Source organism: Microcaecilia unicolor, chromosome 3, assembly GCF_901765095.1.
Source record: "Microcaecilia unicolor chromosome 3, aMicUni1.1, whole genome shotgun sequence".
Lineage (NCBI taxonomy): Eukaryota > Metazoa > Chordata > Amphibia > Gymnophiona > Siphonopidae > Microcaecilia > Microcaecilia unicolor.
The window spans coordinates 91,114,100-91,140,220 of record NC_044033.1 but is presented as its reverse complement, the minus strand read 5'-3'; the positions used below and the strand labels follow the sequence as shown (position 1 = coordinate 91,140,220).

The window sequence follows — 26,121 nt, the reverse complement described above, 5'->3', positions numbered from 1 at the left end:
GGATGTAGTAGAGTTCCAGCTCAGGCAAAGCAACCAATTGCCGCAGTAGAACCTAGGGCAGATTCAGCTTGGCAACTGGTGGGTGGATCGTGGAAAGAAGTCCGACAAGTATGCTTCTTGAAGAGAGAAGATTTAAGAGGACTGGTGGAAGATTCTTTAAATCATTGAGGACAGTATGCAGATAAGAGAAAATGCTGGGTGTGACGTGCAGGGGGCTTCATGCAGAGAGGGGAGGAGGGATACGGGTCTCTGGAGAGAATGGGGGTAGTGGGAGTATGCTGAATGAATGTGAAGGGGGAAGGAGGAGAGGATAAGATGGCTGGGATTATGGGTGACTTGTCTGTAATTTGTGGGTCTGGGGGGGGGGGTGGGGGAGTGGAAGGAAGCCTGGTAGGAGGGAAGAGACGAATGAGTGCGGTGGTGTAACAGAGGTGTTGGAGGGGGGTCAGGGGATAAATCTAGAAGTGCTTGTGCCTCCCGAGGAGTGGGGTTGTTCCTTGAGGGATGGCTGATCCAATGACACAGAGATAAGCAAAAGGGAGGGTAGAGACATTGTTAGTGGGTTCTTGGAATGTAAATGGGCTCAATAACCAAGGGAAGCCGAGTAGAATATTTAAGGAGTTGAATAGATTGAAGTGGGATGTATCGCTAATACAAGAAATGCATTCGAGACCAAGAGATGCGCATACATTGCGTCATAAGCCCTTTCGGGAGTTCGTGGTTCACCAGGGGGGAGGACCCAAGAGGATTGGGGGGGGGGGGGGGGGCCTTTATAATCCAACACGAGTTCCGGGATCCTAGTGGTCGCTATGTGGCTGTGCAGGGTAAGGAGCTTACATTGATCAATATTTATGCCCCAAATGTGGGTCAGAGGGGATTCTTCCAAACATTAAAAGAGGAGCTCCAGGGATTTGTTGGAGGGCAAGTGGTGGTAGGAGGGAACTTTAATGTTGCTCTGGATGCACGATTAGACCATTCAACTGGACGGGGGCAACAGAGTGGGCCCGGGCAAAAAGCATTGATACAGTTTATGAAAGAGCTGGAAGTAGTAGATTGTTGGAGGTTGTTACGTGGAATGCAGCAGAATTATACCTTCTACACCCATGAAACACCGTCATACGCCCGTTTAGACGGGTTGTGGGTGCATCGAAATAGCTGGCATATGGTGGGGGAGGCTGAGATAGAGGCCATTCAAATTTCGGATCATGCACTAGTGTGGATTAGGCTTAAGGGACTGGGTCAAGGGGAGCAGAGGAGCAGGTGGAAGTTGAATGATTCACTTTTGGGGGATGAGAAAGTGAGGGAAGAGATTAAGTTGCCTATTCAGGAATTTTGTTGCTTTAATGATAATGGTGAGGTCACAGAAGTGGTATTGTGGGCTGCATTGAAGGCGGTGGTGCGGGGAACTCTGATCAAGTGGGGGCACGCAGGAAGAGGGAAAGGGGACAGCGTTCCCTCGACCTTCGCTCGCACTTGGTGTATTTGGAAAAATTGCACAAACGAAAGCCCACATTGCAGGTATTGGAGGAACTTAAAGTTAGGGGCGAATTAGATCAGTTGCAGATGATGGAAGTAGACTTTATGAGAACTAAGCTTAAACAGCAATACTTTGAGTTTGCTAATAAATCCAGTGCAATGCTAGCCAGGTATTTAAGGGCTAGAAGAGTTAAATCCCTTATTCAAAAGATGAGGGATGGTAGGGGAGGATGGCACTATGCTGATTCTGAGATAGCAAGCTGTTTTTTGCAGTATTATCAAGAATTATATAAAGTCCCGGAGGAGGAACCGGAGGTAGACATAGCTAGTTATTTAGATCAGGTGCAATTGCAACGATTGAGTGAATCAGAAAGAGCACAGCTTGGGGAACCCATTAAGCTGGAGGAAATGCAAGGGGTGATTAAGAGGCTTCCAAACAGGAAGGCTCCCGGGTTAGATGGGTATTCCGCACAGTTTTACAAATGTTTTCTGGGTGAACTAGGGGATCTTTTGGTTCAGGTGGGTAACCGTGTTTTGGAGGGTAATGAGTTCCCCAAATCTAACATCCAGCAGACGGCCAAAACCTGTCGCTTGTCTACATTAGCAAAATTCGCCCCTTCCTCTCTGAATACGCTACCAGAACCCTTATATCCAAACCCTTGTCACCTCTCGCTTGGATTATTGCAATTTGCTTCTCACTGGTCTTCTGCTCAGCCATCTCTCTCCTCTCCAGCCTGTCCATAATTCTGCGGCACGACTTATTTTCCGCCAAAATCGTTTTACCCACACTAGCCCACTCCTCAAGTCACTTCACTGGCTCCCTGTCCGCTTCCGCGTACAGTTCAAACTTCTCTTACTGACCTTTAAATGCATCCATTCTGCAGCCTCCCATTACCTCTCCTCTCTCATCTCTCCCTACATTCCTCCCCGTAATCTCTGCTCGCTGGACAAATCTCTCGTCGTCCCCCTTCTCCTCCACTGCTAATTCCAGGCTTCGTTCCTTTTCTCTCGCGGCACCTTATGCCTGGAATGGACTTCCTGAGCCTGTACGCCTAGCTCCATCTCTATCTGTTTTCAAATCTATGCTGAAAATCCACCTTTTCACCACTGCTTTTGGCTCCTAACCACTACTCAATTCCCCTATCCTTGTTCCTTCTCACCCAGTACTTTCCTTGCCCTTAATTGTCTTGTCTGTATTTTTAGATTGTAAGCTCTATCGAGCAGGGACTGTCTCTCTGTGCCAGGTGCTCAGTGCTGCGTGTGTCTGGTAGTGCTATACAAATGTTATAATAATAATAATAGAGGCAGGGGTGACTGTCTTGCCTAAACCGGGGAAGGACCCAGGGGTGTGCGGCTCTTACAGGCCTATTTCTTTGTTGAATGTGGATGCAAAGATCACGGCCAAGATTTTGGCTAATATGTTTGGGAAGGGTTCTACCAAAGCTAATTCACAGGGACCAGTCGGGGTTTCTGCCAGGGAGGCAGGCAGGGGACAATATTAGGCTTACCCTACACTTGATATGGAAAGCACAAAGAAAAGTACCTGGTACAGCCTTGTTGGCCATAGATGCAGAAAAGGCCTTTGACTGGCAACCTGGGAGGGTTTTGAGGGAAGTCCTGAAATGGATGGGTGAGGGAGAGAATTTTAGTACTTGGTTAGCAGCCTTATATAAAGACCCGAGGGCCTGCCTTGATATTAATGGTAGTTACACCTCCTTCTTCCCCACTTGTAGAGGAACTAGGTAGGGGTGCCTTTTGTCACCTCTGCTCTTTATGATATACATTGAGCCTTTAGTGGAACTGATGCGTCAACATCCAGATATTTGGGGTATAAAGGTGGGGGAAGGGGAAAAACGTATTGCTTTGTATGCAGACGATGTATTGCTTTATGTGGTGGATCTAAGGAGGACGTTGCCTATGATATTAAAGATCCTTCAGGAATTTGAAAAAACATGCAGGCTTGCGGGTTAATATGGATAAAAGCGAGCTGCTGGGGATCTCTTTGACTCATGGTGAGGAGCGAAGTTTGAGAGCAAAGTTTGCTTTTAAATGGGCCAAGCATAGCATCCGATACTTGGGGATTCAGATACCTAGGGATTTGAGTAGAGTGTATAGTGAACTATAAAAAAAATAGTGGACCAAATTTGGGTGGAGTTATCTAGGTGGAAGGGCTTGTGGTTATCTTGGTGGGGACGCATGGCAGTAGTGAAGATGAATGTGTTACCTAGGGGTTATTATTATTTCAGTCATTGTCGGTGGCAGTCCCGAGGCAGATAAACAACTTCAGGACTACATATTACAGTTTATTTGGGATGGCAGACACCCTAGGTTGGCCAGACAGGTGTTATGGGGGGCCTCAGAGCAGGGGGGGGGGGGGGGGGCAGAGCAGTGCCTAATATTGAGTGGTACTATATGGAAGCTCAGCTGCAGCTGATATTGGACTGGAAGAGGTGGAGCAGTCATACTACCCTAACCGAGCACTGAATTCGTATTTGTGGACAACTGAGGGCACAATGAAGGCGTTGATGGGAATACATAATCCATACATAAGGCATTTAATGGGGTTGTGGGGGGGAAGTGCATAGGAGATGGGGAAAGAGGAATAGGGTGTCTTCTCTCGTGTCCATGCGATGGGAACCCAAATTTGGGGCAAGGAGAGAGAGAGCCACATTTGGGAGGTGGGAGCAGATAGGGTTATTGAGTTTTAGGGATGTGCTGCAGGGGGTAGGGTGAAGAGTTTTTAGACGCTGCGCTCTATGTATGACCTGCCCGAAGGAGATGTGTTTTCCCACTTACTTACAAGTACAGCATTTTGTGGGGACTTTGGGATGGAGGGAGGAGGCACCTCAAGAGATGAAAAGCAAGGAAAACCTGTGGATGATGTTGAAAAAGGTGCCCAGACCCATCTCGGTGATGTATACATTTTTTCAGGATTGGGATCAACCACCATTTAGGTTCCAGGGGGCATGGGAACGGGATTTACATTGTAGCTTTACTGATCAAGAATGGGAGTGGAGGAGTGGCCTAGTGGTTAGGGTGGTGGACTTTGGTCCTGGGGAATTGAGGAACTGAGTTTGATTCCCACTTCAGGCACAGGCAGCTCCTTGTGACTCTGGGCAAGTCACTTAACCCTCCATTGCCCCATATAAGCCGCATTGAGCCTGCCATGAGTGGGAAAGCGCGGGGTACAAATGTAACAAAAAAAAAATCTGTTGGGAGGTCCAAAAGGCTTCAGTATGTGAATTGGTGCAGGAAAATGCTTATAAGGTGCTCACTCGATGGTATTACACACCGGAGAGATTGGGATGGATGTACCCGGGTACATCAGATGTATGTTGGAGGTGTGAGAGGCATATAAGGTGGACTTGTCCTAGGGTAGTTTCCTTTTGGCAGGAGGTTATGAAGGTTTTGGTGAAAGTGATGGGTGCACCTTTGGTGTGCAGTCCCTCGGTGTGCCTTTTGGGCCTGCATAATGAAAGGGACTCTTGGGAGCAGAGCAAATGGATGCGTTGGGGGTTGGCAGCAGCTAAATGTCTTATAGCGCAGAGTTGGAAATCAACAGATCCCTCGACATTGGGTGACTGGAAATGCAAAGTGCAAACTTATAGAGAAGAAAAGGATTTGGACAACATGGAAAAATTATGCCTTACCTTTCTTTCCTTTAATCGAACCAGACCAGTCCAGATTATGTCCATCCACCGGCAAAAGAAGATAGAGAAATAATTCCAAGTAATTTGCCCCCTTAAGGGTATCATGCAGCCTGGAATGCTCAGTATTACAAACAGCCAAGCAATGGTGCTCTGCACTGACCCAAAGGGCAACCAAGGTAGACACTGAAGACTCTTGCACCCAGGAATAGAATACTGTTGCGTGACCAAGGCTCAACCGTAGACCCCAATGAGGTGAACATTGAGCGTCATAACACCGTGACCTCCAGACCCCTCCCTAACCAGGGAACCGGGTTGAGGCGCCCCTGAAAGAGAAGCTACCCTGAACAGCCATATCAAGGAGACACAAAGAAGAGGGAGATGATGCCCAATGTTTATAGCTGCGGTGAGGACAACCACCTTCATGCACTCGAATGCATAACCGGAGATCTAGAAAAAACCCAGAACACAAAGGGTGGGTGTCTGGACTGGTCTGGTTGGATTAAAGGAAAATAAATTATCAGGTAAGGCATAATTTTTCCTTCCTTATCCATCAGACCAGTTCAGACCAACAGGATTTTAGCAAACTGTGTCCTCATCAGGGTGGAAAAAACTCAAATACTAAGATCCTGGGTGACCGACTGTGAAAGACTGGGAATCCCCCAACAAAGGCCAGAGACCCATCCCAAGAAGGGGAAACGGCAAGAGAACTGAACCCCCTTGAGCTTCAAACAGAAGACGACGACTTCCATTTGGAGAGAGGAAACAGAGGGACTCAAAGATCCGCATGTCCTAGACTCAGAAAAACCTGGGTAGTACAGTCAAACGAGGTCTAGGAACTATCACACCAGGTGAGGCCACTGGTGTCAAAAAGACAAAGGATGCTCATCCCTGACGGCAACCAGACTTGCCAATTGAGAGGACAAATCCCTAGAGAAAACCAGGACAAACCCTGCAACGCAGGAAGAATACCAGGAGAAAGCATCAAACTAGTGAGGGAGGGCCTAAAAGCCCCCCCCCCCCCCCCCACGCGCAGCAGGCAAAGGAAGGGAAAAGATGCTCAGTCCTGCAGCAAAGATTTGAAGAACGAGAGGCCCACGAGGATCTAGGGCCACAGGGGAGAACCCAGGAAAAGTACTAGCAATCGACTGATGGAAGAACTACACGGGATCATGTGATATCCCCAGAGAAGGAACACAGCCATGTCCTTAGCAGGAAGCCATGGCACGCTCAAAGACAGATATGACACCCTGGTCAAACACTAGAGATGGAGACAGCGCCTATAGGCAGAGAAGAACCTTTCTCCCGCAGTAAGCTAAAATACCTGCCTGCCAGTTGAGCAAGGAGGAAATTTCCCCTAAACAACCACTGGAAAAGAGACCAACAGGAATACAGCCCATTCTGAAAGATGGAGGTACAGTGAGCCCACACAGAGTTCACTGAAAAGACGCTTGATAGAAAACCAAAGACGAAGAAAAGCTCCCAAAGCCAAAGCAGGGCTCTGTACAAAGAAGCCAAAGCTGTGCTGCAGAGGTGAGAGCGGGCTCTGCTTCACCTGCCACAGACATATATACCAGAGTCCCGGAGAACCAACAGAACCATGCTGGAAAGACTGCACAGAAAGAACACCCTACATCCAACGAAAACGACCCTGCAAAGGAAGGAAGAAAAATCAGAGATTGATCTATCACTGATGGAAAACGTCCTGTGAAGAGTTGGAGCCAGGCTCAATGGCTAACCCGCAGTACTGCCTGATACCTGAGCTGGAGCTAGGCTCAACGGGAGGCAGGCGAGAGAGAGCAAAAATTGATCGAGTCCCCACCACCCAAGGTGGTGAAAGGTACTATGAGTAGAAGCAGAGCAAACTCCACAGCCTGACATGACGGCCAGAGCTGGAGCTAGGCTAATCTCGACGGAGAAGCCAGAACAAGGTTCAATGACCAGAACTGGAGCCAGATGAGGCTGGACAGCCTGAGCCGGAGCTAGATGAAGCTCAATGGCCAGAGCAAGGTTCACCACCTGACCTAATGAGAACTCGATGGCCAGTGCCCAAACTAATAGTGGCTTGGCAACTGGAGCAAGATCCAGCAGAGGCCAGCCAGCTGTAGCTAGCCGCGACTCAAGAGTTGTAGCCGAGTTAGATGTCCGTAGTTGGAGCCATTAGAGGCTCGATGGCTGGAGTCAAGAGTCATTTGAGCCTTGACAGCCAGAGCTGGAAGCATTCAAGGCTCAATGGCCAGAGCCAGGCCTGGCAGACTAGGCTACACAGCAAAGCCAGGCTAGTTGAACAAAGGAAAAACCAGGCCAGGTGGCCATTGTAAAAAAACAAGGCCAGGCGGGAAGAGCAAATGAGGCTAGTCACTTACAGAAATCACCAGGCCAGGCAGGCAAAGCAGGAGGCAGATCAGGCGGTCAGAGCCATAGCCAGACAAGGTGGCCACAGCTAAAGCCAGATCAGGCAGCCAGAACAGAATCCAGACCAGGAAACCAGGACCTGAGTCAGGCCATGCAGCTAGAACTGGAGTTAGGGCAGGCAGTAAGAGCAAAGCCAGAACGGGCAGTCAGAGCATGAGGTAAGCATGCTGGCTAGAAACAGAGGAAGGCCTCACAGCCTTTACTGAGAGGAGCCAACGGGCATGGCTGAAACAAGACTCTGCAGCCACCAGAAGAGTGGGACTCATGTCCAGAGCGGAAGATGAGCTGGAGCTAGCGTCAAACTCAAAACTGGAGTTAGGTCACGCTCCCAGGACAAACACTGCTGAACATCTGGAGATGGAAACCACAAGTATGTAGGGGAAACACAGTCCCCAACTCCAGAAGGCCACTGTCTGCCAGGCTTAGAAGGATCTAAGTCCCTAGGTAAAGAAAGAGCAGGATGCTAACTGATCTCGACCAAGGCCAAACTGTGAGAAAGTCACAGACATGACGGCCATGGGCATTAAACCTCCATCGTTCCTAAGAGGAGTGCAGGAAGCCGAGGACAGGAACACAGCTGCTCACAAAAAATCCAAAGCATCCAAGGCCCAAAAGGGACCTCCCCTACCTGTATCTAATGGTAAAAACAGAAGGAGGCATCACCAAGAACCACAGTATCTGACAGACACCACCAAAAGATGCAGGGCCGAATAGGGAAGGAGCCAACAGAAAATAAAGGGAAAAACTACCAGAGAAGCAGAGATGTCTGCCGGAAGGTGAAACTCCATAGCCAACTAGCAACAACTTGACAAGTCCCTGCCTGCGCTGCAAACAGGCCGCTGCCGGGAAGCAAGATTCAAAACGGTAGCCTTCCAGTCACAGAGCGCCCTGACCCAAAAGAGTGAGGCAAACGAGGGATTAGAAGCCAGAGGACAAACTGACAAACAGGAAGGCGGCAGCCGCCGAAGTAAGCCTGCAGCTCCAAAACAATCCCTGAGCCCCATTGCTACCACTGGATGGCCAAAGAGAAAACTGAAGAGGAAAGCAGCTTGCAAGCACCCCCTGTGTGTGTGTGGTGGTGGGGGGGGGGGGGGGGGGGGGGCCTTCTGAAAAAGCACAGGAAGCAGACATGGAAGCCAGAGAGTTGAACTGCCAAAAATGGCCTAAGAGAATCCGGTTGAGCCGAAAACGATGATCTGGGCCTCGGAAATAAAATATTTGTGGTCCCTTTTTTTTCCTAATAAATCTGTGGCATGTGTCCTCGCTTCCCCACACCAAATACCGAGGCAGAAATCAGCAGGAACGACTGGCAACACGCCGTGCAACAGGAACACACACTACGCGAGCGATAGCAAGAACCGCCAACAGAAGATCCAATAAGACGATCCACCAACAACCAGACAGGAGCTGCACAAATCCAGCCACCCTCTGCTAGGAAACAGAAAAATACTGAGCATTCCAGGCTGAACGATACCTTTAAGGCACCCCATCCCCACCAACTTACTTAACATCATCAATCCTACTGTCACCCCCCCCCCCCCCCCATCTGTCATATCCTCAACCTCTCTCTCTCCACTGCAACTGTCCCTGACACCTTCAAGCATGCTGTAGTCACACCACTCCTCAAAAAACCATCACTTGACCCTACCTGTCCTCCAAATACCGCCCCATTTCCCTCCTACCCTTCCTCTCCAAGATACTTGAACGTTCATAGCCGTTGCCTTCATTTTCTCTCCTCTCATGCCATTCTCGATCAATCCGGCTTTCGCCCCTCTACACTCGACAGAAACGGCACTATCTAAAGTCTGCAATGACCTGCTCCTTGCCAAATCCAAAGGTCACTACTCCATCCTCATCCTCCTCGACCTATCCACCGCTTTTGACACTGTCAATCACAACTTACTTCTCGCCACACTGTCCTCATTTGGGTTCCAGGGCTCTGTCCTCTCCTGGTTCTCCTCTTATCTCTTCCACCGTACCTTCAGAGTACATTCTCATGGTTCTGCCTCCACCCCCATCCCGCTCTCTGTTGGAGTTCCTCAGGAATCTGTCCTTGGACCCCTTCTTTTTTCAATCTACACCTCCTCCCTGGGCTCCCTAATCTCCTCCCATGGTTTCCAATATCATCTTTATGCTGATGACACCCAGCTTTACCTCTCCACACCAGATATCACTGCAGAAACCCAGGCCAAAGTATCGGCCTGCTTATCCGAGATTGCTGCCTGGATGTCCAACCACCACTTGAAACTGAACATGGCCAAGACCGAGCTTATTGTCTTCCCTCCCAAACCCACTTCTCCTCTCCCTCCACTCTCTATCTCTGTTGATAACACCCTCATCGTCCCCGTCTCATCTGCCTGCAACCTTGGAGTCATCTTCGACTCCTCCCTCTCCTTCTCTGCGCATATCCAGCAGATAGCCAAGACCTGTCGCTTCTTCCTCTATAACATCAGCAAAATTCGCCCTTTCCTCTCTGAGCACACCACCCGAACTCTCATCCACTCTCTCATTACCTCTTGCCTTGACTACTGCAACCTACTCCTCACTGGTCTCCCACTTTGCCATCTATCCCCCCTTCAGTCCGTTCAAAACTCTGCTGCACGTCTTATCTTCAGCCTGGACCGATACACTCATATCACTCCTCTCCTCAAGTCACTTCACTGGCTTCCGATCAGGTACCGCATACAGTTTAAGCTTCTCCTATTAACCTACAAATGCACTCGATCTGCAGTCCCTCCTTACCTCTCTACCCTCATCTCCCCTTACATTCCTACCCGTAACCTCTGTTCTCAAGACAAATCCCTCCTTTCAGTACCCTTCTCCACCACCGCCAACTTTCTGCCTTGCCTCACCCCATGCCTGGAATAAACTCCGAGCCCATACGCCAGGCCCCCCTCCTGCCCATCTTCAAAGCCTTGCTCAAAGCCCACCTCTCAATGTCACCTTCGGCACCTAACCATCATACCTCTATTCAGAAAATCTAGACTGCCCCAACTTGACATTTCGCCCATTAGATTGTAAGCTCCTTTGAGCAGGGACTGTCCTTTTTGTTAAACTGTACAGCGCTGCATAACCCTAGTAGCGCTCTAGAAATGTTAAGTAGTAGTAGTAAGGGGGCAAATTACTTGGAACTATTTCTCTGTCTCCTTCCGCTGGTAGATGGACATAACCCAATGATCTGGACTGGTCTTGTGGATGACAAGGAAATGATCTTTCTAGGATCAGGTCACCTTCTGACACCTCTATGCTGACATGCTCAATAATCCTTAAGGCTCACATAACATAGGAATGAGTAAACAGTTCTTACCAGCATAACAGCCATATGACAGGCGATTCCTCACTCTCTTCCCCAGACAGGCTGCTGATGAATTTAGCTACTCTTTTTAAACTCCCTTCAAAATGAGGTGGCAGGAATCTGCACCATAGGGATCCATCAAAGACTTAACCTGGGCAACCCAGCTGCAACTGGCATAGTGGAGGAGTGGCCTAGTGGTTAGGGTGGTGGACTTTGGTCCTGGGGAACTGAGGAACTGAGTTCGATTCCCACTTCAGGCACAGGCAGCTCCTTGTGACTCTGGGCAAGTCACTTAACCCTCCATTGCCCCATGTAAGTCGCATTGAGTCTGCCTTGAGTGGGAAAGCGCGGGGTACAAATGTAACAATCAGGAGATTCTCAAGCACTTCCCCTCATTCCTCAGGTAGCAATACTGTAGCTCCTGCTGGTGTAACAGCCATGCTCATAGCAAGAGCCAGGACCTTAGCTGCCACTGAATTCAGTGACTGGCCTGACTCCTACACTATATCTCTATCAGTTGTGGGAAGAAGGAATGGCTGCACCACTTTGGTGTCACCCCCAACATTCCACAAAAATGATATAGAAATTAGAATAACGAGGTTAAATTTGCAGATGACAAAAAACTATTAAAGGCTGTTAAAACACATGCGGAATGTGAAAAATGCAGTAGACCCATAGGAAATGGAAGACTGGGAATCCAAATGGCAGATGAAATTTAATGTGGACAAATGCAAAGTGATGCCCATTGGAATGAATAATCTGAATCATAGTTACATGATGCTAGGGTCTACCTTAAGGGGTCAGCACCCAAGTAAAGATGTCATAGATAAACGTTGAAATCTTCTGCGCAGTGTGCGGCAAAAAAAAAAAAAAAAGCGCAACAGGATGCTAGGAATTATCGCCTCACCCCATGCGTGGAACAAACTCCCTGAGCACATACGCCAGGCCCCTACCTGCCCATCTTCAAATCACTGCTCAAAGCCCACCTCTTCAATGTCGTCTTCGCCACCTAACCACCACACCTCTACTCAAGAAATCTAGACTGCACCAACTTGACATTTCGTCCTTAGATTGTAAGCTACTTTGAGCAGGGACAGTCCTTCTTTGTTGATTTGTACAGCGCTGCGTAACCCTAGTAGCGCTCTAGAAATGTTAAGTAGTAGTAGTAGTAGTAAATAAGACCGAAAATACTATAATGCCTCCTTATTGCTCCATGGTGCAACCTCACCTTGAGTATTGCATTCAGTTCTAGTCGCTGTATCTCAAAAAAGATATAGCGGAATTAGAAAAGGTTCAAAGAACAGTGACCAAATGATAAAGGGATGGAACTCCTCTCATATTAGGAAAGGCTTGGAAAAGAGATGGATGAGGGGAGATATGATTGAGGTCTACAAAATCCTCAGTGACGTAGAACGAGTACAAGTGAATCAATTTTTTACTGGATCCAAATGTACAAAGACTAGGGACTGAAGTTACATGGAAATACTTTAAAACACATAGGAGGAAATGTTTTTTCACTCAATGAATAGTTGAAGCTCTGGATCTCTTTGCCGAAGGATATAGTAACTGCGATTAGCGTATCTGGGTTTAAAAAAGGGTTTGGGACAAGTTCCTGGATGAAAAAGTTATAGTCTGCTATTGAGACAGACATAAATAAGCTACTGCTTGCCCTGGAATTGGTAGCAAGGAATGTTGCCATGACTTGGGTTTCTGCCAGGTACCTGTGTCCTGGCTGGATACTGTTGGCAACAGGATACTGGGCTAGATGGACCACTGGTCTGACCTAGTATGGCTATTCTTACGTTCTAAAAGCATCATATCTATCTAGCTGATGGGGCCAAGCACAGATATATGGATGGGGGACAAGATGGGTAGTCAATTCAGATAAATTGATGGTGGCTAAACTCTAGGCAAAATCTTTGTACAGTTAAACAAGATATGAAGAACTGGTCTAAGTTACAGGGTGGAGTGAGTGTATAATCCTTACACTGTGATGGCATCACTGCAAAATTCTGGGTCTCTGCCTCCATCTGTTAAGAGAACATAATCCACTCATCTGAATCTAGATTGGTTTACCAAAACAAACAAAACAAAAAAAACATGTTTAAATTCCAAACAAAATGTGACTAAATCCCAAATGTCCCAACAACCACTTCAAAACATGTGAGTGTATGTCAAATGTTGAAAGCAAACCATAACCTTATGGAGGAGTTAAGTGCTAAGGCAGACTTGTTACACCTTTCCTTTATTTAACCTACATAGTTTATTTCTGATGATTGCATTATATTCTATAATAGTCCAGACTATATTAGCCTAGCACATTGTCTTTGCCAAAAACTGCCCCAGTATCAGTGAACTTCCATGGAACATAGCTCATAATTATGGCAGTTACAAGAAAACTGTATGTCAACTAAGCATTTACTATTTGTAGACAGTACAGAAAAATTAATCTATATATTTAACAATTAAGCAAAAGGATGCCCTACCATGTATCTTAACTCCACACACCTTATAACAGTAACAAGAAATCTCTTCTCATCTTCCTCATGCATAGCTCCACGATTGAGCCTATAGCCCAGCACAGCGTATTCAAATTTTTCCATGACCATTCTGTTCCATTAACTTGATTATGAAGTTTTTCTGTCATATTCTTTCAGTGTCTGCATAATCCAAATGAGTGAGGTAAACTGAAGATTTAAAAAAAAGCCAGCCGTTAATTGTTAAAATTATAACTTTCACTGAAACTAACGCTGTAAAATACAGACAATAGCTATACTTTACTGTATGATGTGGTCAGGAGCTTCTGCCTTAACTACAATTTTCCAAAGAAGTTCAAATGCCAAGAGGCCGCAAAAACCAAACCTTTCAATCCCATTTCTAAAAGGTATGCAAAAAAAAACCCCTTTTCTTCCCCACCCAAAAACATGAAAACTAAATCAGTACAACAAATGGCTTGTATGCCTACTAGTATTCTACCCTTTGTAAAATATTAATGACATACATTTTTCTTCAGAGAAGTAGTCACAATATTAGGATTAGCCAAAAAAGGACCGTTTTGTAAACATAGCATGTAAACAGAAGAGAAACACACACATACAATATAAATATATATCTGTGATCATCTCTGGGAAAAGGTGACTAAAGTTTGCAGAAATGAAAAAAATGAAGGTTTTAATGAATTCTGTTAGAGCAAACATTTTGTAATACAACAGTCCAAAAAAAAAAAAAAAACGGAAGTTTAAACATGCAGTTTTTGCAGACTGTTTATGGATCCATGATATGAAAATTTCGATAGTCTCAACATTTTGGATCTTAGACTTTAATCACCTTTTTCTAGACAATCATATATACACACACACAAATTTGTGCATTTTATGATTTTTTTTTTTTAAGACAGGTAACATTAAGATAGACTATTCATGTGGAAGCAAAACGGATTTTAGAGGTGAGATCTGTGCAATATCCTGAAAATAATTGATGCATATTAGGAGGCAGTATTAAAAAAAAATAAAAAAAAGACTGCATATGGTAACATTGCAATATTCAAAATCTCTTCACCGAAGCCAATGTAGGCATGAGCTTTGGTACTGTAAGAAATACAATGTTGTCAATTAAAGAATCAACATTTATCCCAATAGGGAAATGGTTTGTTAGTATCCAAAATAAATAGGAGGGTGATTTTTAAGAAGGACTTTTCCCCCTTTAACAAGCACGACAGGTTAGGTACAGAAGTGGGTTACGTCAATCATCAGAGGAATGAAATAGCTATCAGAGCTCAATACACAGTAAAAGATTCAGAATGTACTGCCCTTCCACCACACAACAGTCTCTATCACCTGTTTTGGTTTTTTTTTTTCAATTCTGCACACTGGATATCAAAATGAAACTCTACCATTTTTTTTTGTACTGGAAAAAAAGCCTCTCTCACTAGGTCACCAAAATAAGGGTTCCAATTCCATCTACAGTGTTATTAAAATCCAGAACTCTTACAAATGTTGCAAATTTAATTTGCTTGTGAACGCCACCAATTTAGCTGAATTCAAACATTTTACTCACACATCTCCCTCCCCGTCAAAGACCATCTCAACCATCTTCACAAACACTATGAAGCTGCCAGGTTGTACCGTCTGCCACAGGAGCCTCAACTCCATGCACCCTGATTTCATAAGTCCAGCCACTAAGGACAACCACCAGTTCCCACTCAACTAGCAAATCGCTCCTCCAGAGGTTTGCAGCCACCCACTGATTGCTCGCACAGACCTGAGAGGAAAACATCTTCAAGCTTTCACAAAAGCACGTGAGGTGGTGAAGCATATCTGTTAATGAGCTTCCGCATTGATATCTCACAAGCATGATCTGTGCAGTTGTCTCTAGTATAGTCTACTGCATCAAGATCTTGATTAGCATAGTCCTTACCAGCTCAGGCCTCCTCTGTACAGTACCCAGATGTCCTCAACTCCCAATTTGGTGACTGTAGGCAAATCCTGTTTCTGTACTCAAATCTCAATTTGTTCCTTCAAGAGTTGTTTCTTTGTTGAGGAGTACTGCAATAGACTTACCAAGGGCCTCTTTTCCGAAACTGCACTAGTGATTCCCGTGCGGCAATGCTGAGGCACTGCTGCGCCTAGGAATCACTAGAGTGGTTTGGGTAAAAGGGGTCACTAAATGCCCAGGTATCAACAACCCTAGCACAAACACTTTCAATCCACTCAACTCCTATGAGGAGGACACTTGACTTGTGTCAACTTCAGATTCAGAACTTGAAGCTATACAGTCTTAGCCATTTTCCTCCTCGGGCTCTGACATTCTCAAAGCAGACGGGCCTTTTCAGGTCCGGACTTTATCCCCATGAATATTCCTTAGAGGTAAGAAGGAGTTTTCTTACAAGAGCATTTCTTGGCTGAGATTTGTTTAATGCAGGGCATGAGTACCACCCTTTCCGCTTCAACTAGAATAGAAGCCACAGGCACATCTCTATAAACTTGTGAAGTTTATAGAGGCCCTCCAAATGACAGCTGTTAAATGTGTTAATTTAATCTGCCACTGTTGCAGCACTTCTACAAGACCAACAACTTCATATGTCAAAACTCTACTTACAATACAACCATCTCCAGGAAAACGAAATGAAATAAGGTCCAGCCAGAACCAGATGTCTATGATGTCTAGTTCAAGGTGGTCTTGGAGAACAGAAAAATGTAGAGTGCTCCTGGTAAAGATCCTTGGCTCTTGGACCATTTGTGCAAGGCATTCCAGGGAGTGACACTACCCACCCACAATGCAGCTATCAACTTTGAAAGAATGTGTGCATATACTGCAAAATGTAATCATAAGTTCCATCACCAAATAAAAAAGGAGGGAAGCATATAGATTAAACAAAAGCTATTTCAAATAAAAAAAACTGAAAGCTTTTTTGTTCAGCAACCATTTTAGCAGAAGCTGAATAGTGTAAAACCCATCTTATACAATCAGCATATTAGACATTCCTTTCAGAATTTCTGCGTCTGCCCTTGCTGCCAAGTCTTTCGCTCAGTTATGTGCTTCCAGTCTAAATGAGGACATCAGTACATGGAATCTGAGACTCCTTATTCGGATGAAAAAGTGTAGGATATCATTAAGGACCACCGCTCTATTTTGAAATGCCCTTTTCCTGTCCCAACGACTACTTTTCTCCAGATGTATGAGTACATCCCAATATAGGCAAAGTTACTATAGCAGTAGGATCATCTCATCATTCCAGAGACCATCTAATTAATGCCTTGTCTTCATTAAATTCAGACAGTGAGAAAGAGGCCAGTCAAAGCAAGCCATGCCTGCTGACACAAAACAGTCTACTTTTAGATATTGCCTACTTCCGCAGCCAAATCTCTCTTCAAACATGCACCTTGCCCTACCTGCAGGAATTTGCGTTAACACGGTCTTTTAGAAATGGAAGCAAACCAACTCCTTGTGGTAAAGGCAGGCTATCAGAGGTTTTTTTCAACCACCACCAGATCTCATATTCTACTACTACTATTTAGCATTTCTATAGCGCTACAAGGCGTACGCAGCGCTGCACAAACATAGAAGAAAGACAATCCCTGCTCAAAGAGCTTACAATCTAATAGACAACAAATAAATAAAGTAAGCAAATCAAATCAATTAATGTGAACGGGAAGGAAGAGAGGAGGGTAGGTGGAGGCGAGTGGTTACAAGTGGTTACGAGTGAAAAGCAATGTTAAAGAGGTGGGCTTTCAGTCTAGATTTAAAGGTGGCCAAGGATGGGGCAAGACGTAGGGGCTCAGGAAGTTTATTCCAGGCGTAGGGTGCAGCGAGACAGAAGGCGTGAAGTCTGGAGTTGGCAGTAGTGGAGAAGGGAACAGAGAAGAAGGATTTATCCATGGAGAGGAGTGCACGGGAAGGGGTGTAGGGAAGGGCGAGTGTGGAGAGATACTGGGGAGCAGCAGAGTGAGTACATTTATAGGTTAGTAGAAGAAGTTTGAACAGGATGCGAAAACGGAAAGGGAGCCAGTGAAGGGTCTTGAGGAGAGGGGTAGTATGAGTAAAGCAACCCTGGCGGAAGACGAGACGGGCAGCAGAGTTTTGAACCGACTGGAGAGGGGAGAGGTGACTAAGTGTGAGGCCAGCAAGAAGCAGATTGCAGTAGTCTAAACGAGAGGTGACAAGGGTGTGGATGAGGGTTTTGGTACAGTGCTCGGAAAGAAAGGGGCAGATTTTACGGATGTTGTAAAGAAAGAAACGACAGGTCTTGGCAATCTGCTGGATATGAGCAGAGAAGGAGAGAGGAGTCAAAGATGACCCCAAGGTTTCGAGCTGAGGAGACAGGGAGAATGAGAGAGCCATCAACAGAAATAGAAAACGGGGGGAGCGGGGAGGTGGGTTTGGGGGGGGGGAAATGAGAAGCTCGGTTTTGGTCATATTTAATTTCAGGTGGCGTTGAGACATCCAGACAGCAATGTCAGACAATCACGCTGAAACTTTGGTTTGGATGCAAGGTGAGATATCAGGGGTAGAAAGGTAGATTTGGGAGTCATCAGCATAGAGATGGTAGGAAAAGCCATGGGATGAGATTAATGAACCAAGGGAAGAAGTGTAGATAGAAAAGAGGAGGGGACCAAGAACAGAACCCTGAGGTACGCCGACAGGCAGAGGGATAGAAGTAGAAGAGGATCCACCAGAGTGAACACTAAAGGTGCGGAGGGAGAGGTAGGAAGAGAGCCAGGAAAGGACTGAGCCCTGGAATCCAAGTGAGGACAGGGTATCGAGAAGTATGCTGTGATCGACAGTGTCAAAAGCAGCGGAAAGATCAAGAAGAATGAGGATGGAATATTGACCTCTGGATTTAGCCAGTAATAGGTCATTGGAGACTTTAGTAAGCGCAGTTTCGGTTGAGTGGAGAGGGCGAAAACCAGATTGTAGTGGGTCAAAAATAGCATGTGAGGAGAGAAAATCAAGGCAGCGGCAGTGAACAGCACGCTCAAGTAATTTGGAGAGAAAAGGAAGGAGGGAGATGGGTCGGTAATTAGAGGGACAACTAGGGTCGAGTGAAGGCTTCTTAAGGAGAGGTGTGACCACAGCATGTTTTTTTTTCTTATTGAATCATTTTATTAAATTTTCAAATTTTACAAGCTTAATACTTGAAACAGGAAAATAACAGATTAAATAATAGCAGGAAATAACAAGTAATATTGAATTACAATATACATAGGAAAATATTTTGCCCTCTTGTATTAGACCACCATACAGAGAAGACTAATCCATATATCTCAGGAGACAGTTTAAACAAAGAAATATGTAAAAGCAATTGCTTAACACTAAATCCACTTAAATTTTTCTTATTTTATAAACCCATGGTCAAGTTGCTTTTCCCAACTAGGTTCGTAATACTTGTTTCTGTTCGATAAATTGCTAAATGTTCAGGCTTAAAGAAAATATATTTTATCCCCATATATTTAACATTGCATTTGCAAGTATAGTTTAAATTAAACGTTGCACCCAAAGCTACTGTAGCAGTTCTTAAAGCTAAAAATTCCTTCCTCCTAAGTTGGGTCTGTTTAGTCACATCTGGGAATACCCAGATCTTCCCACCATAGAATGGTACTTGTAAGTTCTTTAACGCCATTTTTTTGACTGCTTCTAAATCCTGATAGAAAATAAATGATATTAAAAGTGTTTGTCTTTCCATTATAGCTGTTGATAGGGAAGTATCTAATAATTCTGATACATTCAATTCTCCTTGTGGTTGTACAATCTGTTGTTCTTCCTCTTTATTCTTTTTCGTTGGTAAATAATATATCTTGTTCAGGGGTGGTATATTTTCAGGCAAAAATTTTAAATTTTCAACCAAATATCTTTTAAAGGTGACCACAGCATGTTTAAAGGCAGCAGGGACAGTCGCAGTGGAAAGTGAGAGGTTGAGAATGTGACAGATAAAAGAAATAAGAGCAGGAGAGATGGCATTAAGAAGGTGGGTGGGAATGGGATCAAGGAACAGGTGGTACATTTTGAGGAAGAAAGGAGAAGTGTAGTTTCCTCAATAGTAACTTCAGGAAAGGAGGAAAGGGAATGAGGGGAAGGAGAGAGAGGGGAATGGACTAGTGGAGGGAGAGGTGGTGAGGTAGAGAAAGCAAGGTTTATCTTTTGAACCTTGTTGTGAAAGAATTCAGCAAGGGTCTGAGGAGATAATGAAGGGGGAGTTGGGGGAGGGGGCACCTTGAGGAGAGAGATCAATGTGGTGAAGAGAAGTCGAGGATTAGAGCCAAGAGAGTTGGTCAGTTGGATATAATAATCCTGTTTGGCACGTAAAAGAGCAGATTGGAAGGAGGTCAGCATGAACTTAAAGTGTAAGAAAATCAGCAAGGGCCCGAGATTTCTGCCAGAGGCGTTTGGCGGAGCAGGTACAGGAACGTAGGTAGTGGATATTAGAAGTCAGCCAAGGTTGGGGTTTTGTACGCCTTACAGGGCGGGTCATCAAAGGTGCAAGAGTGTCTAAGGCAGAGGATAGAGTATTGTTGTAAGAAGAAACAGCCTCATTGACAGACGTGGATGGTGCCACAGTAGAGAGGAGGTTTGAAACATGGGAGGATAGAGATGAAGGGTCAATATCGTGAAGATTCCCAGATAAATTAGATAAGATAGGACGGGACTGGGAGAGAGGAGATTTAAGTGTGAAAGTTATAAGATGGTGATCAGAGGAGGGAAGATCAGAGGCAAGGAAACTAGAGGGTGAACAGTTGGAGAAGATGAGATCAAGACAGTGACCATTTTGATGAGTGGGGGAGGTGGAGCATAGTTGGAGATTAAAGGAGGACGTTAAAGCGAGTAACTTGGAAATATAAGCGTTCGAAGGATCATTTGCAGGAATATTAAAGTCACCAAGGATGAGAGAGGGGGAGGAAGGATCATGGAAGAAGGCAAGCCAGGCGTCAAAAGTCACTGAGAAAGGATGAAAGGGACTTATCAGGGGGACGATAAATGACCACTATTCGAAGAGGTAGAGGAGAGAAAAGGCGGATAGAGTGGACTTCAAAGGAGGAAAAACAGTGAGATTGAGGTGGAAGAAGGGGTTGAAATCTGGAGGAGGAGGGAGAGGTGAATCATATCCTGCTGTCCAATGCAAAAGAGCCTGTCCTGCCATAGGAAAGGAATTCAGACTTCTATTCCAAGTAGAAGGTGCAGTCTCTAAGAAACGTACACAGTACTCCTATGTCTCAGACTTATAAAAAAGCATTATTGCCTCCTTTTTCCAGGTGGTCGCTCCTCTCCCTATGCACTCAAGCATTTTTCTGGCTTTTACCATTACCTTTACAACATGTTTAGCCAACTATCATAAGATATTATCAATCTTCAAGTCCCATTTTTCCATATACAGAAACACTTCAGCCCTTATACTTTGCCGATACCTTAGATTTTTGCAACCCACATGCATTAGTTTACAGTTTTTAGCATTAAATCTTAGCTGCCAAATTCTAGGCCATTATTCAAGCTTTGCTAGACCCCCCCCCCCCCCCCTCATATTATCCACACTTAGGGTTAGCTACCCTACTGTAAATATTGGTATCACCCGCTGAAAGGCAATCCTTACTAGACAGCTCTTCTGCAATACTGCTTACAAAAATGCTAAATCTGGATAAAGACCCAATCCCTGTAGCACACCACTGGTTAACACCCTTATTCTCAGACACAGAAATCCATTTACCACTAACCTTTATCACCTTCCTCCAACCAGCACCTAACCCAGTTACCTTAGGGCCCATACTGAGTGCTCTACAATTTACCTATGTGGAATTATGTCAAAGTCTTTGATGAAATCTAAGTATACCACTAACATTATCCTTCGATCCAACTCCCTGATCAGCCAGTGCAAAAAATCAATTTAACAAGACCTATTTCTAGTAAAACCATTCTGATTTGGATCTTGCAATCTATTGGATTCTAGAAACCTTCTACTAAAACAGGAGAAAGCTAACTCAGAAATATAAAAGTAGAATTAAAAAACAACCCTCCTTTTTAAAGAAACCAGGTAGAGCACTTTATTTGAGAACATTCAGAAAATTTACTCCTCTAACCACTAAAGTGAGAGCTCATGAGATTAAGCAGCGAATACAGATCTCTTGAAATTATGGATACTATTTGTAATGCACCAATCTGGTACTTGCATTACCTTGCACTATTACCTGAACCAGCCCTCAATAAGACAGGGCATTTGGTCAAGCTGTACTTGCCAATCTGTTGGTGTGAGCCTGCAACTAACGCGCTTTTTTTTTTAATGTGTGCGTTGCCCTTGAACAGACAATAAATAACCAGGTGTACCTAATTCAACCCTGCTTGTTCACAAAAGCATTGCTACGCACCTGTAACATGTTTTCTGTAAGATTAAGCACATAATCTTTCACCTTCCCAAAAGTTAAGCTGAGCTAGGGAATTAAGGAGATTGCTGCTTTCAGGAAAAGTCATGCATACTCACAACTTTACACTAAATTCTCAGCTTTGGGAAAGCTGTTCTATCCTGGCAATGTATAATGACATCACACACTGGTGTGCCTGATTAATCTTGCTGTATATAAAAAACATCTATTACAAGTGAACAATGCTTTAACCCATTCTAGTAAGGTGAAAACTTGCAATTTAAAGCATGATAACATATCCCCAACGAACATGAAACCCATAAGATCATGCATAACACCAACCACTAAAGGGTGATCAAAAAGCCAGTTTCTGATAAGCCTTTCTTTTCTGGGGTTTTTTTTCCCCCCAGAATGCGATATATATCCTCTTTGCTTTCTCGGGCTCTTTGAGTCCACTTCCTCTTAATAGTGGTCAAGGAAGATTTCTTTTTTGTTCTTGTATCTTTATTGTATTCCTCAGGTATTTTTTGTTCTGTGCTGTTTAACCAGAAGTTTAATCTTGTGATATATAAACAAATTAATAAATAATGAATTAAAAAAAAAAGTCAGTTTCCTTTCTACAATTCATACAACGCACAGTGATTGAAGAATACGTAGTCTAATGGAGATTATATTTGAAAGATTCCAAGTAATACCAAAAAGGCGTGAAGGAGTAGCTAATGGTTAGTGCAGCAGTCTTTGATGATCCTGGCAACCTGGGTTTTGATTCCCACTGCAGCTCCTTGTGACTTCATGGCTCCCTATCCGTTTCCACATACAGGTCAAAACTCTTCTTACTGACTTACGTGCATCACTCTGCAGATCCTCAGTAATCTCTCACTCTCATCTCTCCCTACACTCCTCCAGGAACTCTGTTCATTGGGTAACTCTCTTATCTGTACCCTTCTCCTCCACTGCCAACTCCAGACTCCGTTCCTTTTATCTTAATGCACCCATACACCGGAATAGACTTCCTGAATCAGTACGTCAAGCTCCTTCTTGGCGTCTCAAACTTAGGGCAAAAGCTCACTTTTTTGAGGCTGCTTCCCTAACCTCTATTCACTTGTTCAGTACCCATGTCTGTTTTATCCATTCTCACCGTATTTCCCTTATTTCTACTGCTTGTCTGTCTTGATTAGATTGTAAGCTCTGTCGAGCAGGGACTGTCTCTTCATATTTGAGAGTACAGCACTGTGTAGGTTTAGTAGTGCTATAGAAATAAGTAGAAGTATGGTGGGTATTTAGAACCATTCTTCATTGGGTGTGGTACTAGACAGGGATGCCGTTTGTCACCCTTGCTATTTGCCTTGAAAGTAGAGCCCTTAGCAGGGTGGATCGATATGAGCTGCGTGCGTCTGGTAGCGCTATACAAATGCTAATAATAATAATCCAGATGTCAAAATGCCTGAGGGTGGGAGGTACATGAGCATAACACTGCTCTTTTGGCAGATGATATTTTGTTATATATGAATCATCCAGAGTTCACCTTAATGGTTATATTGAAAGAGTTACAGGACTCTTTCAGTCTGCAATAGCAGGATTTAAAGGGAATTTAAATATAAAAGGAGTTTTAGTGAATAAGTATGGGAGCAGGAGACGAGGAGTGTTTACAATAGAGCTTCCCATTTAGTCTTGAGGTCAATTTCAACACTTGGGAGTCTGGGTACGAGACCTAGCCTACTATATAAATATACCAATAGCAAATTGCTTGTCCCATATAGACCTGTAGAGGAGGGGGTTGGTTGTCATGGTGAGGATAAGATAGTCGCTATTAAAATGTATATTCTCCTTCAGTTCATTTCTCTTTTTCAAACTCTACCTATGGTGGGTACTTTATGTATCTTCAAATAGATTTACACCACTTCACATCTTTGGGGGGTGGGGGGCCCCACACTGATTGTCCAAAATTAATGTGGCAAGTCTTTAGAAACTGGGGGAAGAGCGTCTCAATATTCTTTGGTATTATGGGCTTTGCAATTAAAGAAAATTTTTACACTGGGAACGCTATCTGAATAAAGCGACTGTGCTCTTAGAGCAAAAAGTTGTCCTGACCTCACCCTGTAGCAAACTGCTGTGGGTCTCCTCAGCTGATAGAGCATGGCTACATACTCTCCAATCCCTTCTGCACATCTCTTGTGGGTGTGTGGAGGAGGATACAAAAGCAGAAGAGAAGGAAAGGTACGAATTCACATGTGGAGCAGTCGGGGGGGGAAAGGAGGGCATTTGCTATATAGGAAAAGCATGGCATAACTCATTCAGATAATCTGCTCGATGTAGGTAAAATGCTTACATTTAATGACCTGCAAGAGCAAATAATCATGATGCCCAGAACCTCTTCCCTTAACTGCTAATTAAGCATTATATGGCCTCACAGGGATGGTTTTGTGAGGATCCTGAGACGGAAGAATTTGAAAACATTTTGCTTGACTCTTGGAATGGTAGAGACCTGTATCCTACTAAACAATATTTAAGGGGAAAGGAGTTTATAAAATACTAGTTTATGCATTCTGGGAAAGGGATTTGGGGATGGAATTTTCTATTGAGCAATAGAAAAACTTTTTAAAGAAATTCAAATGGTTGCTATGTGTGCTGATAAAGAGAAAATACTTACAAAATTGTTACTTGTTGGTAATATACTGTTAAATTGAAAGTTATGTTTCCATATATTGTTTCAGATTTCTGCTGAAGTTAGATGCCAACTGAAAGAAGGACTTGGGACCTACATTGCAGGACTGGACATTTTGTTTGAAAGTGGTTGCAGAGATGAACTGTTTGACAAGCATAAAAGTTGTTGCAACCCTGCTGATGAAGAATACACTCATCTAAAGAGAAATTTGGAGTGGGGGAGGGCTATCCAGGATCGGATGCAAGCTAAACAGGATGCACACTCAACCTGATCATGGATTAGTGGGGTGCGAGGGACAGTTCACATCTTACATTTTGTTCAGGTGATTAGTGTCACAGGAACGTTGGTGGTATTGTCACATACTTTGTGGTTTGGTTGCACATCTCCTGTGATGTTTGTCTGATTTATATTTCAATAAAAATTTGATACAGAAAAAAAAAAGAAAAAGAAAAAGAAAAGGGATGGATAGCTTCTATATAAAGAAAACCTAATGTCCCTTCAGCAGAGAAAACTGAAAGGAGTTATGTTTTATTTGGAAGCAGTACAGTGGAATGGGTAAATACAGAAAGGCTATTTATGCTTTCAAAAAATACTGAAGAATACACATCATTTAAAACAGAATGAAGAAAAAAGTTGCTTACCAGTAACAGGTGTTCTCCAAGGCCAGCCGGATATAAATCCTCAATGATGGGCATTGTCATCTGATGGAGCCCAGTGCAGTGAGAAGTGAGAGCATTGTAACACAGCTAAATATGTTTGGCCTCTTCATAGGCAATCAGGCCGGAACTTTGAAGAAAACAGCTCATTTCTTCCTCTTGTCTTCGGAACAGCATGTGTTCTAATATTTTCTGGAGGCCCAAAGGACCTCAAAAAAAAAAAAAATCGATCCAGTTGCTGGCTAGGGACCATGTACATCTTTTCAGCATACTGTATCACCGAAGACACTCAAATCAGCAGCAAGGCATAACTTAACAGGGATCTGATTAAGTCCCCAGACTGCATCACCAGCTTCTTCTCTATTTTAGAAGGTAGACCCACCCCACCATCCTTTTGTCCCTTAGACTCTATTGCATCCTTGCTGATCTAATGTTGAGGCAATGATATGTCACATTTCAGACTGTTTAAGATGATCTCGTCTATAACTGATATTAGCTCATTTGAAGCAATGCTGAAGATAGCCTCTCTCTGCAAGGGTGAAAGGATGGAACTAAAAGTTTTGAAGAGCTAGGTGCCTCTTCATAGTGGTTGTGTTGAAGGCTAGACATGTTGCCTGAGGTACTGTGATTTGATTGTTGGGAACCACTATCTGCTATTTATCTCTAGGATTTTTAAAAAGCACCATGTATCTGGTATGTAAGTTGATAGTGCAGCTTGTTCTGCCTTTGGAAAAAATATTCTGGACAAATTTCTATGATGCATGTATTTGGTAAAAGCTTTTTTACATGCAGACTCCATCAAATCAACTAAATTGACCAGCTTACTTTATTAACCAGAAAAAAGATTAGCATTAAAAGTATCCGCTAAGGATCCATAAAGCATACAAAGGGTTTTGAAATAATTCTTCATATAAAGGTTGCCAGACAAAATCTTTTTACAATTAGAAGGGCTGGCTGTAATATAGGAAAAAGGGTGCTGCCACCATAACCTAGACTCTTCATTATTCATAGAATGGATGTTATTGAAATCTGTGCCTAAAACCTAGCTGATGTCACTGCCAGATTAGGAGGCTGATGCACTAAAGTCCCTGGAAGCAGCTGCCCATTACTTCTATCCCAAATT

At 44.2% G+C, this 26,121-nt stretch overlaps 1 protein-coding gene across 1 annotated transcript in view; it reads right to left on the bottom strand.

The window, feature by feature from the left end:
• XPO1 (exportin 1) overlaps window positions 1–26,121 on the bottom strand; it is a 543,231-nt gene that overhangs the window by 223,271 nt on the left and 293,839 nt on the right. The window contains 3 exon segments of the mRNA XM_030196174.1: window positions 13,338–13,393; window positions 13,396–13,482; window positions 13,485–13,520. Of these exon segments, the coding sequence (XP_030052034.1) occupies window positions 13,338–13,393; window positions 13,396–13,482; window positions 13,485–13,520 (179 nt within the window).